The sequence below is a fragment of the Pomacea canaliculata genome, linkage group LG2 (genome assembly GCF_003073045.1).
Source record: "Pomacea canaliculata isolate SZHN2017 linkage group LG2, ASM307304v1, whole genome shotgun sequence".
In the NCBI taxonomy this organism is placed as follows: domain Eukaryota; kingdom Metazoa; phylum Mollusca; class Gastropoda; order Architaenioglossa; family Ampullariidae; genus Pomacea; species Pomacea canaliculata.
Genome location: NC_037591.1, coordinates 36,252,178 through 36,269,484, shown reverse-complemented (window position 1 = coordinate 36,269,484; position 17,307 = coordinate 36,252,178). Strand labels below are relative to the sequence as shown.

The window sequence follows — 17,307 nt, the reverse complement described above, 5'->3', positions numbered from 1 at the left end:
TTTACGCATGACACGTAATTTACATAAATATTTAACCACTCCAATGGACAGAATAACAGAGTAACGGTGACCTGGGGGTCAACTATACAGCACTTGTTAACTGTTGTTTCAAAAATGACTGCCTCGAGAATATCGATGCTGCGCATGCCTCCCCAAAGCCCCTTTTTGTACTTATTTTTTCAGTCTTGCATGAGTGTTGTTCTTTAACTATTTTTTGGCAAACTTTTTATATTCCTTCGATGAGTTCTGCCTTGCCTGCATGTTGTTTTGTTTTACAAATCGTGACTCCGCCGAGCTTATGGCTCTTCAAAAAACTTTTGTAGAGACTGCATGAACTGATGTATTTGTTTAAAAGAAAAAAAAATAATGTTATAAGTAAATGGATACGGATTTGCCTACCCATGCAAGACACCAAAGAGGTATGCCAGCTTCTTGTTAGTAACTTTTTGAGATTAGATATTTTATTCCTATTTACATAATACAATTTTGATCAACGGGGAAAAAGAGAAAAGCAAACAAAAAAACTACAAACTGATCTAGCATGTTCTTCAGTTTGGATTTCCAATCGTGCGTTTACTTTGACAAAACATTATATCCTACTATTTTTTTAAAGTGTTTGAAATATGTTCATCAGTGTTTTTAAAATGTTCTTAATTCCTTACACCCATCTCGAGACTTTGTGATGGATTCAAGAGTGTTTTGGTTCTAAATAATTAAAAAATAACTTCAAAAATGTGTTATAAATCAGTCTAGCTGTGTTTAGATAGTTAAACGAACAGCGTCCTGTAGTTAAGCTGTTTAGACGAGGCTAAACACTTGTTGTAAGACTGACAAAGTTTACATGACTGTTGTTATTTATCATATATCTAGCGTGCCCCGAGGGCAGCTGGGGCATCAACTGCAAGAACAAGTGCACGTGTGAGAACGGCGCCACGTGCGACACGGTGACCGGTGAATGTCTGTGTCGAGACGGTTGGTATGGACCTCACTGTCGAGAAGGTAAGACCGACTTGGATGCGCTCCCGACTGGTCAAAACATTGGGGGCCAGCTCGAAAATGTTTAATTCTATAGGTGCTGCGGGTTATGTTTGCATGAAGCTTCGCAACATTTTCCCTACGTTAAAGAAGTGATGGAAAATGAAGATTTTTGTTTGACACCAATTGCTGTACCTGTGTGGATGAACGTGTTTTGTGACAAGAAAAAGCTTTAAAAAAAAAAAAAAAAAAAAAAGAAATATTGGAAGAAGGAAGACATGGATTTCTATATACGTTTTTCTTTTCTTTCTTTAATTTTTTTTCTTTATTTAAACAAAATAAACTAAACCCATGTAACACTCCTACCTCCTCTTTGTTTGTGTTTCAAAGAGTGCCCTGAAGGCAGGTACGGGCCGCAGTGCCTCATGCGCTGTATGTGCGAGAACAACGCATCCTGCAACCCCGCCGATGGTCGCTGCACGTGCAAGGCGGGGTGGACTGGACAGATTTGTGACCGAGGTAAGCACCCGACCTCGTGGAGAACAAGGGGAAATTTGTGTTGTCGTCGAGTGAGCATCTAAGTCGATGTCACGGCACGTGGAGGACGAAAGAGTAGTAGTAGTGGTATAGTTGTTTTCACTCTGCATTAATATCATCAAGACGCAGGTCACAAAATTTCTGCGAGGTTCTGATCGAAAGATTTTTCCTGTCTGGAATGTCTAAATGTGAGTCTCAAATCCTGACTCTTTTTTTTTTTTAATACTGACAGCCTGTCCCCCTGGAATGTACGGAGAGAATTGTGTCCTACGCTGCAACTGTCTCAACAGTGCCGAGTGTGACCCCGTCACTGGCGAGTGTCTCTGCGCACCCGGATGGCGGGGAACAAGCTGCGCCCAGCGTGAGTACAACTCAGCATCTGATCTTCAAGCATAGCTTTTCTGACTCTGCAACTCTAATTTGTCTTTAGACACAATTGCCTAGTAACTGTAACACTGTTTGTCTTCATTGGACGTATCTAGATGTCGGTCATTAACTGTCTAGTAGCAAACTGTCAAGTACCCACACCATTATTTGTTACGAAGACAAAGGTCCAGTAGTTATTAGTGTGAGCATCCTGTAGCTATACTACTGTTAGCTGTTGGTTATTTTTGACAGCTAAACTCAACGAAGTCCATGACCGCTTTCTTTGTGCCTGACAGCTTGCCAGGACGAGATGTACGGACCAGGCTGCAGTCGCAAGTGTCGGTGCCAGAACGGCGCCGAGTGTGACCACATCAGCGGCGCTTGCACGTGCGCGGCCGGCTGGCGGAGCATCTACTGTGAAAAGGTGAGGCGGGCTCAGGTGTGCAGGTGCTGCAAGGTCAGCTGCACCAGGTGCACACTCGCGCGGAGCGGGGTCCATGTGTGCGCAGGTGGGGGTCGCCAGGTGAGCGCAGACAGGAGCTAAGAGCCCCAGGTACCCGACTGCTCGGAACAGCGAAGACTCTGTCAAGGGTGGCATGCCTATGAGAATCGTTCGCTAGCTAAAATGTGTTGAAAGGCGTGTCAGTGCAGGCTGCTTGTAAATGAGGGACACTGATAATTAGTTAATTTCAGTAAAACGGTGAGTTAGTCAATCCTACCACCTACAAGGTGTGTCTTTATCTTAACTCTCGAGTCACGTGCATCTGTTCACGTACAGGCATGCCCGGAAGGCTTCTACGGCATCGAGTGCCAGAGCATCTGCAACTGTGGCACGGGCTCCACGTGCGACCACGTGACGGGCAAGTGCGCATGTCCAGCCGGCTACATGGGCATACTGTGCGACCAGCGCTGTCCCCCGGGCACCTGGGGGCAGGACTGCAGGCGGGACTGTGAGTGCGACAACGACGCCAACTGTGAGGCCATCAGCGGCCAGTGCATCTGTCCACCCGGCTTCCGCGGGGCCCGATGTGAAGAGCGTGAGTGTTGTGACGTCACAAAATAACGAATGTGAGGATGATTTCTTCAGCCTCGTGTTGCAAGCACGTGTTGCCAGGCAACGCAGACGTAAGGGTTGTACATCTCCGATGTCAGCGCTTCAGCCAATGCCAGACCTGGGATATATGTTAATTACAAGTAAATTTGTAATGACGTGATGTGAATGACATTTTTGCTGCATGGTGATGTGTTGTTTTTTTGTTTTTTTTTGTTTTTTTTTTTTGTAGGCGTAAGGAAATGGAAGGGAGATATTTTGCTGAAAAATAGTACTGAGCTTTATCCAATTACGAGAAAACAAGTGTTGACATAATATTGACATCATCCCCGAACCCTAGGACTTAAACAGACATTATGATTTTTTTGTGATGGGAGTCTATAAATTTATAGTTTCAGTGCTATATGATTTATACATTTACCTATTTTACCTATAGAAACGTTTGTATTCAGTGAAGTTTGCACCAGATTTAATTTTTGTTGCTGCTATGTGGGTTTTCTTCAGCGTGTCCACATGGAACGTATGGCCAGAACTGTCTGTACCGCTGCTTTTGCATGCACGACAGCACCTGCAACCACATCGATGGCACGTGCAACTGTACCAACGGCTGGATGGGCGATGCGTGTGAAAGAGGTGTGTTGTTATCTTCAACATTAACACCTGTTCAAAGATCGGTCACTATCTTCTCTACACTTCGGAAACCTGTTTTTATTTTTTCCCCTCCAGTTTGGTTGAGATGTATCTCAGATGTGGAGTGCTAGCACTGTTTGACAAATACTTTTGTGCATATGCTATGTATCATCGCATCTTTAATGTTTGTATGCGTGCATATTCTTGTTTTTGTGTATGTGCGTTTGTACGTACGTATACGTATGCCTGTGTACTCGTGCGTGCGTACCTGCGTAGGTTTAAGATGTGCGATGTGCATTCTTGTACAAAGTAAATCATCTATTTTGTAACTGAAGATCTCTCTGGTCTTCTGGCAGGCTGTGCGTCCGGTCGGTGGGGCCCGAACTGTGCAATGGAGTGTGAATGCGTGCACGCCATGTCATGTGACAGCACCAACGGTCAGTGTTATTGTGACGTGGGCTACACAGGTCTGCGCTGCAACCGCAGTAAGTTTTTCCAACAGTCGAAACTATTCTCGATTCTTTCTTCACTCTCCTCCCCATCTTTCTCATCTCCGCTTAGGTCTGACTATAAAAGGTCAGCTACTCTGTGACTCTCATCTGCTCCATGCTCTTCTTTAGGTTCACGTTATAATGAAAAAAACTTAAAAGTAGTCTAACATTTTGATGCTGACTGAAAACTTACTTCATTCGGATTAATCATAACTGATTTCTTCTATTGAACGATTGGTTTAAAGGTATCTTTAGAATAAAAACAGATTATTAAATTCTTTTTACTTCAGATTAATATTAAAAAATGTCAATGTTGCAGCATGCCCAGTTGGCAGCTACGGGAAAGATTGCAAGGAAACCTGTATGTGTGCAAACGACGCGGAATGCGACCACAAAAGCGGAAAATGCACGTGTAAAGACGGTTGGGTAGGAGACCGTTGCGAGCGAGGTAGGTACATGTACAACGGGGAGGTAACTATAGTGTGTCATGCTGGAGGTTTTTCTTTTTTAACTGTCATATTAATACAGATTTCACAAGATAGAACAACCACTAATCTAAGAACGGAATTCCTAATATTGGCTTACCTACCTTACAAAAGTAAAAGGTTTGTAGCACTAGTCAGATCGGTCTTAACTATGGCAGTCTCAGTCATCTGCACTCTGATGTATGTGTGCTTTTGTAAGCATCTATTCACTTGAGTGCTCCTATGGTTGGTCTTAGACCGGGTCTGAATGACTGCTGTGCAGCTTGTTCCTTTGGTCTGTACGGCAAGGACTGCAAGGACAGGTGTAACTGCACGCTGGGGGATCCCTGCTACCACGTGACCGGCCAGTGCTCATGCCCCGCCGGACTGACCGGAAGTGCCTGCGAAGAAAGTACGTCATGGTTTTTTTTTCCCACACACGTGCACGCACGTGAAACAAATCTTTGAGATGTATTTCAAATTTTACATACTAGCCAAGACATGAAAGCAAACATTTATATCTATATCACGTGTAACACACCATTGGTGATCGACTGCTGTTACTTGTTTGTCTGGCCAGCGGTACGAGTTTACTGTGTGTCCCAGACTCCTCATGAGCAACACAACAGCATCTGTGCTAACAAATATTTTTCAATTTTATCTTATAAGCACTTTTTCAAGACACAAATTCTACCATAAGCATTCTCTCACCACGTAAATTTTACCTTACAGGTACTCAATCGCGACATAAATGTTATTTATAACTATTCTCTCGCGACCTAAAGTTTATCTTTAATTTTTTTCGTAGAACTAATAAATGTCCCTTAAATTCTAAAATTCTGTTATCCATAATTGCTTGCAGATGCACCTTTGTATCACAAGTTCGTTTCATGTTTATCATAGAAGTATGGTTGATGTTACATAAAATAATTATAACTAGAGACGCCTATCTTCCTCCGCCTTAAAAAAATAGTGCATTGTTTACCTGTTGCATGTGTATGATGCAAACTGCTGTAATGTCGTTTTCTGTCTTTCAGGAATGAGCATTTAACGTAGTTTGAAACCATTTATTAACACAGTTCTATCAGCATTTGAAGATAAATGTGCTTTCTAATAATCTCACTAAAATACTGTCTCGGATGAAATACATCTTTCTTCAGTTTTTCGTGTTAGAGCTTCTTTCGAGATGCAGATGAATATATTGTGGAACTGGCTTTTTCGAAAGAAGTTCTTGAGCAAAGACCAAGCAGAGTCGACCTGTCGACTAGAGCTTGTAGAGTAGAGTAGTAGACTATGCATGCTAGCTTTGCCTGACTTTCCATAGAATGCCCCGCCGACACGTTCGGCCTCGACTGTCGCGGAAAGTGTGCCTGCAACCAGAACTCAGTTTGTCACCCTGTCACGGGCGAGTGCGTGTGCAAGCCAGGCTTCAAAGGCAAAAAGTGTACACGCAAAGGTAACAGCCTTGCTTCAGACTAAATGCTTGTGCGCGCGGTCTGTGTGTATGTGTGTGTGTTTGTTTTACACTACTGCTATCTGCTCAATGCTTATCGCAAAATTTACACGTGCCAGTATGACTTTATAAATTTATGCACATCTGTATATGCATTAATAATTTGTTATATTTGTTTATTGGCTGAAACAAAGTTAATGAGAATCTTGACAAAGTTATTTTTTTAAAGAGATTGAGAACCTGGTATGCTTATAATGCAGCCGGCTTATCGGCGACTGATTAAAATGTCGTTGACTAGCAGAAGTATGGGGCATTTATAAACATCAAGCACAACTTTCAATTCTGGAAAATGGTTCTGAAGTTTTCATCTCATTGTTATGGATTATGTAATAAGAATGTTACCTCAGTGTGCTGCATAGATGATTACAAGGGAGGCAAACGTGCAGAGTAAGACGCTTGAACAGCACGAGTTAATTCCCTTAGTACAAACAAAGACTCTATGCTATGGAAAGATGGGGCGAGATGGGGTGAGATTAGATGGTGTGTTTGAGAGAGACAAAGGAGACGGTGTTATTTTTTTAAAACACCATCAGTGAGCAACGTTCATAGCTCAAGCCTGAATATTAATTAAACGGAGACAGAAATCCTTACAAGTACAAGCAATCTCACTATAATGATTATAACCATGTCAGAATGTAAAAGACAAGATCTTAGATATCAAGAGAAATCGTAGGTCATTTCTGACTCGACGGCAAAGTCTGTAATCGTCTACATCGATTTTCTATGTTATCGTTAGCTTTCTTTTGTTTGCGGCTTGGCAAACTGTTTTTATTCCTCGTTTTCACGTAAATTAATTAGTTTTACTTTAAAGGTCATGTGTACACATTCTTTTAAAAAAACATTAATGAAAGGGTAATGCTGCCCTCGCATTTTCTTTCACAAAGAAGAAGTGAGCGATGTAGCTTTTACTGGACTTGTTGATATTTTGTCTGTGATAGCTGTAGTTCTTAAGCAAAAGATTGCAGCTAGATACACCGAGTTGAACTATTTAAAAATTTCCAGAAGTATCTACTGTGTTTTTTTTTTCTGGAACTCTCTTGCTCATCTAATGACAGTATAAGTAAGCCTTTATGTTTTGTATGTGTGCGCTTGTGTATGGTCGTGGTTGTCTGTGTATTTCAAGTCTTTTACCTAACGTTTTTGTAAATACAACAGTAGTGTATTTATTGCCCTAACAAGTTTTAATTCTTGATGTGTATTAACCAATCACGATGTTCCAGCGTGCACGTTCCTGCAAGTTCCATGCATTGTTCAATCACGCACGTACGCACATACGCGTGAGCACACAGACGAAAAGGCATGCACATATAGATGTCACGTGACTAGGCAATGCCAGCCTTTTTGAATCATATTAACAGCTTATTTATTCTTCTCTCCCTTGTCAGCAATAGTACAGTTTATCTGCTCCCTCTGGTACTATATAAACTACCTCTTTACTCATGATAACATATTAGCCGTTTAGATGCTAAAAACAAACTTGAGAACAAACCTTGACTCGGGAGGGAGATGCGGAGTCGTTTGCACCTAACTAATGCCTGCATACCAGTGTGGTCAAAACTTAGCTACTAATTCATATAGTAGCCGGTAGTTGTATGTTCAACGACAAATTCCTTCTCAATAACATGAATACCGAAATCGGTCTCCCAAGCTCTTTCCATCGTTTCGCCAACTTTCTCCTACGGCCACATCTTCGCTATATGGCTTGGTACCCGGATGAAAAAATGAGGGAGCAGATAGAAGCTAGTTTCTTTGACTTTTCTGCTGACTTTGATGCTAACTAACTGCTATGCTTGTGCTTCTTTCACTGCCTTGCTCTCTTCTCGCCGTGCTCGCATGCAGTCAGGAGGAAAGGAGGAAAACTTAGGAAAGGTAGAAAGGGCAAGGTGAGAAACAAGGCCCTCGCTATGCTGACAGAGAAGTCTCAGGCTCTGCGAGAACTGGAAGCAGGTAATTACAGAGACTTAGGAGCATGTGGTGCAGAATGTTCCTTATGTTCCATGGTAGTAAACATGTAATCCTTTTGTTTTTCTTCTTTCCTGTGTCTTTTTTTTCTTCCTGTTTCACCTCTGTTTCCTCCTGATTATTATGTTGTATTATGTTTTATTGTAATTATAATCGTGTATACAGGTATACTGATATGTATAACATTGCTAACTAAACCTGTGCTTTCATATATACTTCACCTATACTTTTGTTTGTCCACACTTTATTCTTTAAATGTTACTTTTATAATTTTACTTTTAAAAATGTTACTTTTTATACTTCTTGTCCACAATATAACGATTATTTATTTCTATTCTTTTTAAAGTATTGATGCAAAATGAATGTTTGCCATTTGTGTCCTCTTTAAAGGCGTCGTTTTTTTAATTTCTTTTATTTATCCAACCCTCGTCCTTTCGTCGAATGTAATCGGTACTTTCAGCTCACTGTGAATGTTCTGTATTGTCACGAGATGGTTGAAATGTCTCTTGAGATGGTTGAGTATTATCAAGAAATAGTTGAGCTAGGCAAGTTGACCAACCTGAGGTGATGTCGTATCTGTAAGACTTGACGTTCACTTTTCGTTGTCTATACATCCATTAACTTCATCATTAACTTCACAAAAATGTGAACGAATGTTTATTTCAGATTCCAAAAACAATTCGTTGACGCTGTCGATCACCAATGTCAATATCATAGCACCATTCTTTGTTGTCGATCAAGAACCTCGATACTGTTTGAAATGGACCAAACATATATATATACACTCCTTACTCTCGAGTCTTGCTGAGGTTGTAAAACACGTTCGGTACAGTAGTTAAGTTGTAAATTGAATAAATGTTTTTTTTTTTTTTTTTTTTTAAATTCATCGTGACTTTTACAACTGTATTCCGATACTGGTTGATAAATCATTTTACACAAATTAGCCTAATATAATTATCTTTGGACAAGCTGTACCCATTTCAGGATATTTGAGTTGCCTTGCCACCACAAGAAGGGGAAATTTGATGTTTTACTCTGAACAAACAACTTAGACTTTATCCCGACTAAGCAGCCGCCCGTGTAAGGTGCTGTATGCACAGAAAGAACTGTGCCCTGGGCAAGATCTGAACCCAAGAGATCCAATCCTCTCTGTAAGGGTGGGTGACAGTCGCGCCACCTGACCCCCTCCACCTCTAAGGGACCCCAATCTGCAATTAGATTAGGGAACACTAGAAAGAAACTTGTTATCATTTATTTCTGAATTCAGCAAGTGTATTTAAATGAACATAGATCAAATAATTTTTTTAATCACCTACAAACTTCAAAATAAAAAGCACTAATTATAGTCTGCTTGTGTTCTTATGTAGGCGGTTTTCAGCTGGATTCTTCAGTGAATTTGGTGAATTCTGATCCCGAAGGTAAAAATAGAAATATAAATGTTAAAAATATCAGCTTATGCACTGACGCCGAATGCATTAGCATGCTAAACATAGATGTCAGTGAGAAAACACGCTTACAACTGCTTTGTAGCATGCCTAACTTTACTCACGACCCTAAGAGAAGAATGTGAGATAAAATATTCAGATATAATTATTAAAACTGGAAATTATTAACCTAATTAATGTATTCATCACCCATTAACCATCTCTCCAGATGTCAGTGTTTTATCCACCTGCTAGTGATTCTTTGATATACTAGACTAAAACACCGCTGGGTTTGCTTACATTATTTGTCAAGGAGTGAATTAGAAAGGTGGAGAATGAAAAAAAGTCAGAATGGTAAGTATGTTCGACATGTTCTGTTATCCAAGTTTTCAGCTAGCTGTCATTTTCTAATTTTTTTTTTTTTTTTTTTTTTTTTTAAATGGCAAAGGCAACTCTTGCACAGCAAAGATTTAATAAACAACCAAAAAGGGATATATCGTCTAATCCTAGACAAATTCTGTTTGGGAATTCAACATATTTTCAGACTATCGTAACCGATAGCTGCCTTCGTCAATTTTTGCATTTACTTATTGTTTATTCCGTTAAACATATACACCTGTAGGATAAATTATTTTCAGTGGTATAGTATACACGACGATTATTTGCAGCTAAATCTCTGACACTGGGGAACGAGTGGCTTTGAACAACAAGATTTATTATGTGTGATTGTTGTTAACACTTTCCTTGTTGCCACTAACTACTGGTATCGGAAAAAGTGTTAAATTCGTTCTGTCACCTGTTTTTTCGTTGTTGTTGTTGTTGTTCCCCAGCACTACCCCTAATCAGCAACTCCTGGAAGGTTCAAGCATGTGTGATTTGGTCTTGTCTAATATGATTTGGGTGACGGAGTGACTATAAACTAAACCGACCTCATAACATTTTAATGTCACGTGTCAAGATCCGTCGTAAGATGTGACTAAAAGTTTGTTTCTCTTGTATTTAATGTAGCCTCCTGGGTCTTCGGTAAGAAAATATCGCTGCGCATGTCGTTGATGGCGTTGTTTTTCATTAACGTGTTGTGGTTGTAGAAGGCGTGTCAGTAATTAGAACACTACTAGGCACGCATGGAAATCCATCATCATCGTCATCCTAAGTGCAACGATCTTGCATTTAATAAGAAATCAGACCTATTCATTGTGTATTTGTGAGTGGTTGCATGTAGAAGTCTGGAATGGATAAGGTTTGCAATTTTAGACAGTCTCTTGTTCATGTTTGATGATGTCCAGTGTGCTACTTCTTCGCTTTTGCTGCGCACGTGTTATTTGTTTATAAGATTTACAAAATTAAAATAAATGGTTTTTCACTTAATGCCCCTAATACTTGTAAAGTAGCAACTTCGAGTAGAAGACATCTTGTGAAGGTGGCTATTTAATGTACTGAAATAAAGTTGTCCTGTCGGTACGGATAATTAGAGATTTTTAATATCAAAGAGATAATTTTTCCCTCATCCCTTTTCTCTTATTTTTCTTTGCTGATGTTAGAAATAGTCCTATTTCGACATGTTTGCAAACTTAAGCATCAAACTTCATTTAATGTTAATCTTATAAAGAATATGACATCAGTTATCGCTTCCAATTTTCCACTTTATGAAGCTATAAAACTTTAGTATATGCCTAACAAGAAGAAAAAGAAATTACTAAATGTAGCAGATATTTTGCAATAAATTCAGGATAATTCTGTTAATGAATACTCCACTATTTAAAGTTTTGCTCACGTGACCTGTGATTCACCAAGCGTGTATTTCTCAAAGTATCTATTTCTTTATGTTAGAGTATTTGTGTGTGTGTGTGTGCCTCTGTGTGTGGGGTGATAGTGCCCTCAACTAACAACAACTACTTTTGGCAGTCCTGAAACAAGGCTTGACAGCTGCCCCCCTCGTACAAGAATGCCAGACAATGCTTCTTGTGGAATGTGTGGAGTGCAGATGAAAATGTCGTTACTCATTGTTGCTATGTGTATGTGTGTGTGTTCGTGCGCGTTTAAGTGGATGCATGAAATCATCCTTTGTGGTGATGGTGTGGGTCTCATCCGCTCAGTGTTGGAAGAAGTTAAACCTCTGTTCCCATTTTCTGATCCAGCACAAGTTTTAATTTTACTTTGATGTCAGCACCACTTTTTAAAAAAAAATGCAGCGTTTCTGTCGTTTAGCTTGATTTCTGCAATGCACATTTTGAAAGCTGTTTGCGCGCAATTAGACGAGTAGAAATGTTTTAAGTGCCGTTGTGTTTCGGATGTTGGAATGCACTGTGTACTGAACCTCGCTATTGATGTTTTGTTGGGGAAAAAAATGAATTGAAGGTCATGTTACTCGTAGTGGACTAACTCCCACCTTATATACTATATAGACATGTTCCAACCACCATTCCTTGTTTCACTAAATAAAACACATAACACCTACCTATACCACCTTTATATCAAATAGCGAGGTTTAAGTTTGATGTTTCTGGCATGATTTGTACGTCTTAAATCATGTAATAATGACGTCACAACCATAACGCTTTGCTGCTGTGACGTCACAGGCTGCTCTGAGGGTTCCTACGGCCCCAACTGCGACCGCGTGTGCAACTGCGAGAATGAAGGCACGTGTGACGTGTCCACCGGCAACTGCGTCTGTCCGGACGGCTTCGTGGGCCCCACCTGTGGTCAGCGATGTCCGGAGAACCGTTACGGGGAGAACTGCACGGGTATCTGCACGTGCCAGAACGGTGCACGCTGCAACAAAGGTCGGGCAAGTGCAAGTGTCAGCCTGGCTACACAGGAGAAGCCTGCGAAAACAGTACGTGATGGCGAGGGGGGATGGGGTAGGGGATGGTAGGTGTTATGGTGGGACCAGTATATGTCGTATGGTCACTATGTATTTACTTAACCATTAAAAAAAAATTGCTCCCTAGTACTCCTTTAAAGATAAACAGGCGACTGTCATTTCGGAATTTACATTAATAATTAAGCTTAATTGTCAAACGTGTGTTTATTGAATGTAAATTCATCTTCTTGGTTTTCCTCTCATATTTTTTGTGTCCATGCAATCACCAGCATGTCCCGATGGCACCTTTGGCCTCAACTGCGAAGAGAAGTGTCAATGTAGCCATGGCAACTGTGACCACGTGACCGGTGCATGTTCCTGCCATCTTGGCTGGACCGGCAAAACCTGCTCCGAGGGCTGCCCCCCTGAGAGGTTCGGACCTGACTGCGCGCACTCGTGCATGTGCAAAAACAACGGCTCCTGCGACTCCGCCAGTGGCTGCTGCAGCTGCACGCCAGGGTTCTACGGCCAGGTGTGCGAGATAGGTAGGCACCCACCCACGTAACGTATCTCTGTTCGATGACGTCACTATGTTCTACCCCTGTGATCATGAAGAGTGAACACTACTCGCTGTCTCTTGTTTCAGAGTGTCCTGAAGGCACGCACGGCACCTACTGTACAGATCGGTGCGACTGTGTGAACGGAGCGAAGTGTGACCCGCGCACCGGGCAGTGCAAGTGTCCCACAGGTCTCACCGGCGACCGCTGCGAGAAATGTGAGCTTTCCCCACACAAACTTGCTTGGTTAATGGTCCCAGGGTTAACCCTACATCATTGTATCTGTCATGTTGTTACCACGGTCACATAAACTGTTAGCCCAGAATAGCAACACATTCGTCAGTTCGTGTCCTCTTAATCTTGTCCCTTATTTTCTCTCTCTCTTGCGTCAATCGCATTACCTTGCACAGTGGAGTGTAACCATGATTACCTTCAGGGTGGTTATTGCTTGAAGATAACTCTCCCTCAAGTGGGTCTTCATGTCTTTTGTCATCTAAAGATGTCTCGGCACTTACACAGCTTCGCTCAAAAGAACTTTGTATCAGGGCTTGGTTCGCGAGAAGTGGGATGTATAAAACATTGTAACCAAGCACCGAGGTCATAATAGTTTTTTTTTTAATTTATTATTATTCTGAGACTGCACTATATTTAGCCCTGGTTCACTTGAGCATTCAACGGCAACTTTACAAGATCAATAAAAAGAATGTCTGAGATACTTAAGAATAAGAGACTCGACGATTAAAGAGTACTCTTAGCAAAGAGAATATAAATAAGATTCTACTGACAGCAAATAAAAATAAGACTACTGACAGCAAATAAAAATGCTTCGGCCAGTAAGATGAACACAGATTATAACTAGTTTCTAACACAAACTACCACAAGATTTCAAATCTTTTTTGCGTGGGGGAAGGGATCAGGCTTATTTGCAAAACGAAGAAGAGTTGATTTTGCTATGTTGCACTGACCGCTTGACCTTTCAACTTTGCAGAGTATGCAGGCCTTAATTTATGTTCGATTTTTATGTATGTTCTTTATACTTTTGCATGTATGTTCTTAACTTTAACCAAAAAATTGTAATGATTGTTGAACGGCTGCATGACTCAGTTTTAAATAAGCAACTTATTTTAATCTGGGGTTATTCTGGGGTCAGCATGTCCGAAAGGTCGCTACGGGATGAACTGTCGCCAGGAGTGCAGCTGCGGGGAGACCGACTGCGACTCTGTGAGTGGAGAGTGTCTGTGCCAGCCTGGCTTTACTGGAGACCACTGCATGAAAGGTAACAACTGGCCAATGTATTGTTTACTTAGGAATCTGTCAACCTCAGGTGAACATTACTGAGGCATTGACTAGTAGGAACACATGCACTTTTGATGTACTGATCCTATACGAGGCTTCACTGACATTTGTCAGCTGGCGTAGACATATAGTTTTGACATTTCTAGAAGCAGAGTTGTGAGGATATCCCTATCTCCAGCCCCGTTGCTATGGACACAAGATCAGAAACGTTGACCCGCAGGCGATTCTGTTTACTCAGACCATGCATCTGTTTACAAAATAATTCGGTTTCGCTCACTTTTTGTTGCAGCTTGCCCTGAAGGCCGTTTCGGCCCCAACTGTGAATACCAGTGCAACTGTGATAACAACGGCTTGTGTGACCCCCAGTCCGGCACTTGCCTTTGTCCTGAAGGATGGGTTGGAGCTCGCTGCCAGACTGCTGAGAGTGAGTGGCTTTAGGTTGCACTAACTGGACCCAGAACAAGCATGTGATAACATCGACCATGGTCTTTCATGATCAATAACAAGTCATTAACAGTGGTTCCTCGTTGCACATAACAGCACGTATAAATGGACATATTGCATATTGTGTTCTCCATCTCTCTGCAAGTAAAAATGGATAAAAATCACTAAAACATACAAACACATACACAGCCCAAACGTGATTTGCAGACACTGTGTTGTTAAAGAAAATCGAGTTGATGTCGAAGACGATCGGCTAAATGCAAGAGATATTTGAGTTGGAGATGAAATCCGCCATTTGCAAACTGAAAATTCAGTCACGTGTGTACCTTTGTGTTGTATCGGCAGAGCGATTCTCTTGTGAACTTTTAATTTTCATATTAATGAATTCGAATAAAGTATTCAGGGATGGCGGGCGAATTATGGAAGTGACAGGGCTTATTCAAGACGAGTTGTTTGAACTGCCCTTGTTGTGTGAAGTCTGAGTACTTTGCATAAAGGGATAAAAACCTTCATGGTTAACCAAGCTCTGGTTTGCATGTCAACAAATTATATCTTGCATGATAGAATTAGAATTTATTTTTGTTTACTAAATCAGTAGTACTGAACAAGGATATCGACAAAACTAGAATCGTCGGTGGATTAAACTTCACTTTCCATTCTGTTAAGTATTTTTCTTTCTTCTTCTTCTCCCTCTTGTTTTATATCCACAAAATCCGTTTTGTTCCTTCCTCTCTCACATTATTTTGTTCTCTCTTTCCTCGTCGTTATTCAAAAAAAAAAAAAAAAAGCTAATTCACGTGCGTTTCAAGTTATGTGGCTATACTCGTGTCTCTTACCGTCTGTTACTTTATTCAACCAATAAATCACTTTTACATTCTTACGAAGAGGTTATAACCTTAAGTCTCTTGACGCCCGAGGTTGACCCTCCTATCCCCAGAATGTCTTCCGAACTTTAGCCCTATAACGGGGTCCACTGATTTATTTAGGTAACCTGATGGACCCAGTGAGCTGATGAGCTCGCAACAGTTTATCAACTATTGAGTTGCAGACTGTAGATAAAAGTCTTCTCTTGTCTCACCGCATGCTGGCCATGACACCTGGGTCAAGAGGGCGTTAACCTCGTGCTGACACCTATGTATGGTCTCTTGTAAACAACTCTACTGACGGTAGTCTATAAAGCTTTTGATAAGAAACTGTTCCGCCCTCTTCAGCAAACTTACTGCGCAAGCTTTGTTGCGTAACACTCGGTACACATTCTCTCGTGTTGAGGATGTTTGACTAGTTTCAGATGTTTCTAATAACCTTTAACCTGCCACCTTTCTCGAACTGCCATGACAATGAGGCTGCTTTTGTTTCCGATGTCACGTGTGCCCTCTTAACCCTGGCAGATACGGTGAAGTATTATCGGGTACATTGTGCGGTAGGTAAGTTAAGTAGTCATGTGGATCAGGCCCGTTCTTAGCCCCCGCGGGGCCCGAGGCAAAGGGCATGTGCGGGGCCCTCACATAAATCCAGCAATAGCTCAATGCACGAACGTTCATGCGCGATAAATCCTCGGTGTCCAGCAGCCTTGTGTCTCCAAGCGCGTCCAGCGAGAATGTGATACGGCTGACTACACTTCCATATGCCTAGTTACCATATCAATCAAAAGCGCGGGGCCCCTTGAAGCGCGGGGCCCTAGGCAGATGCCCCGTCCGCCTGCCCCTAAGCACGGCCCTGATGTGGATGTACATAGGGGGCTGTCAGGTAGGCAATATCTCACTAATAGCCTTTAAAAGGCTAAACAAGCTAAACAACTTTCTCAGTTTCTGGGAAACCCATTCAGCATTTCGTTCAAAGGGCCGTCCAGACATTCACTGCTTTCATTATTGCTTACAATATAGTTTGTTGGCAGTTCGCCAGAAAAAAATGATTTAATATGTTAGGTTCCCTTTTGACCTCTATGAAAAATTTAGTTTTGAGACGAGAGAATGAGGTTGAGGGCGTTGCACCAACCGTGGATGTGTATGTTTTAAGTCTGTTATTGTTGTTTGCAACAATTCTCATTATTCTTGGTCCACTGTTACCTCTTCTCCGGAATATTGGCCCAGGATGGCAGCGAGCAGATGAGTGATGCATGGGAAGACCTTTAAGTGCCCCTCGTTCCTACTCCATCAAGAAAAGGAGGTCGGTGCCTGATCCCGCACATCCTCTTGCTCACATCGTGCTTTACCTTCTGCTTGCGTCTTCAGGAGACCACCCGATGCTCGATATCATGGGAAGCCTGACTAGACCCAGCTTGGCTGTATTTAGCTCGCACCATGTCGCCTGCTTATCATTCCAAAGAAAGCCCTCGTCCTGAGAAGTGACTGGCGCCTTAATCTGTGTATTAAATGCCGACTCACAAATACAGTTTTTTTTTCTCTCTCCTAAAACACTTGTCTCCTTTGCTTTTCCATCGCCATTGACAATTCTAGGTGTGTCGCATATTTAATGAATTTTATGAATTGTGTACAGCTGTACATGATGAACTCGTTTCACTTCTGAGTGGGTTTGCTAGTGCAAGAGTATGATATTACAGCATAATTCATAAAAACCTAAACTGGATATGATTCGCAAAGCATTTTTGGGTCTTTGTCCTTTTCTGCAGCAGGAATTTTAATTCGCATAAGTGTCACATCATTTGTTGTAAACATTATGGGAAATTGCATGAGTTTGTGTGTGTTTATATATATATAAGCTCTTTAATGCAACGAGTTTAAATTCCAGCCTACTAGACAGAAGTTTTATTTATCTTTACATATTTGTCTTTGTT

At 41.4% G+C, this 17,307-nt stretch overlaps 1 protein-coding gene across 1 annotated transcript in view; it reads left to right on the top strand.

Annotated features, from left to right (window-relative positions):
- The window catches only part of LOC112555913 (multiple epidermal growth factor-like domains protein 6), a 114,558-nt gene that overhangs the window by 89,861 nt on the left and 7,390 nt on the right, over positions 1-17,307 (top strand). Inside the window, 18 exon segments of the mRNA XM_025224495.1 lie at positions 871-999; positions 1,366-1,494; positions 1,745-1,873; positions 2,175-2,302; positions 2,657-2,915; positions 3,434-3,562; positions 3,916-4,044; positions 4,370-4,498; positions 4,798-4,926; positions 5,839-5,970; positions 7,867-7,974; positions 9,357-9,407; positions 11,993-12,192; positions 12,195-12,249; positions 12,507-12,761; positions 12,863-12,991; positions 13,924-14,049; positions 14,359-14,493. Of these exon segments, the coding sequence (XP_025080280.1) occupies positions 871-999; positions 1,366-1,494; positions 1,745-1,873; positions 2,175-2,302; positions 2,657-2,915; positions 3,434-3,562; positions 3,916-4,044; positions 4,370-4,498; positions 4,798-4,926; positions 5,839-5,970; positions 7,867-7,974; positions 9,357-9,407; positions 11,993-12,192; positions 12,195-12,249; positions 12,507-12,761; positions 12,863-12,991; positions 13,924-14,049; positions 14,359-14,493 (2,481 nt within the window).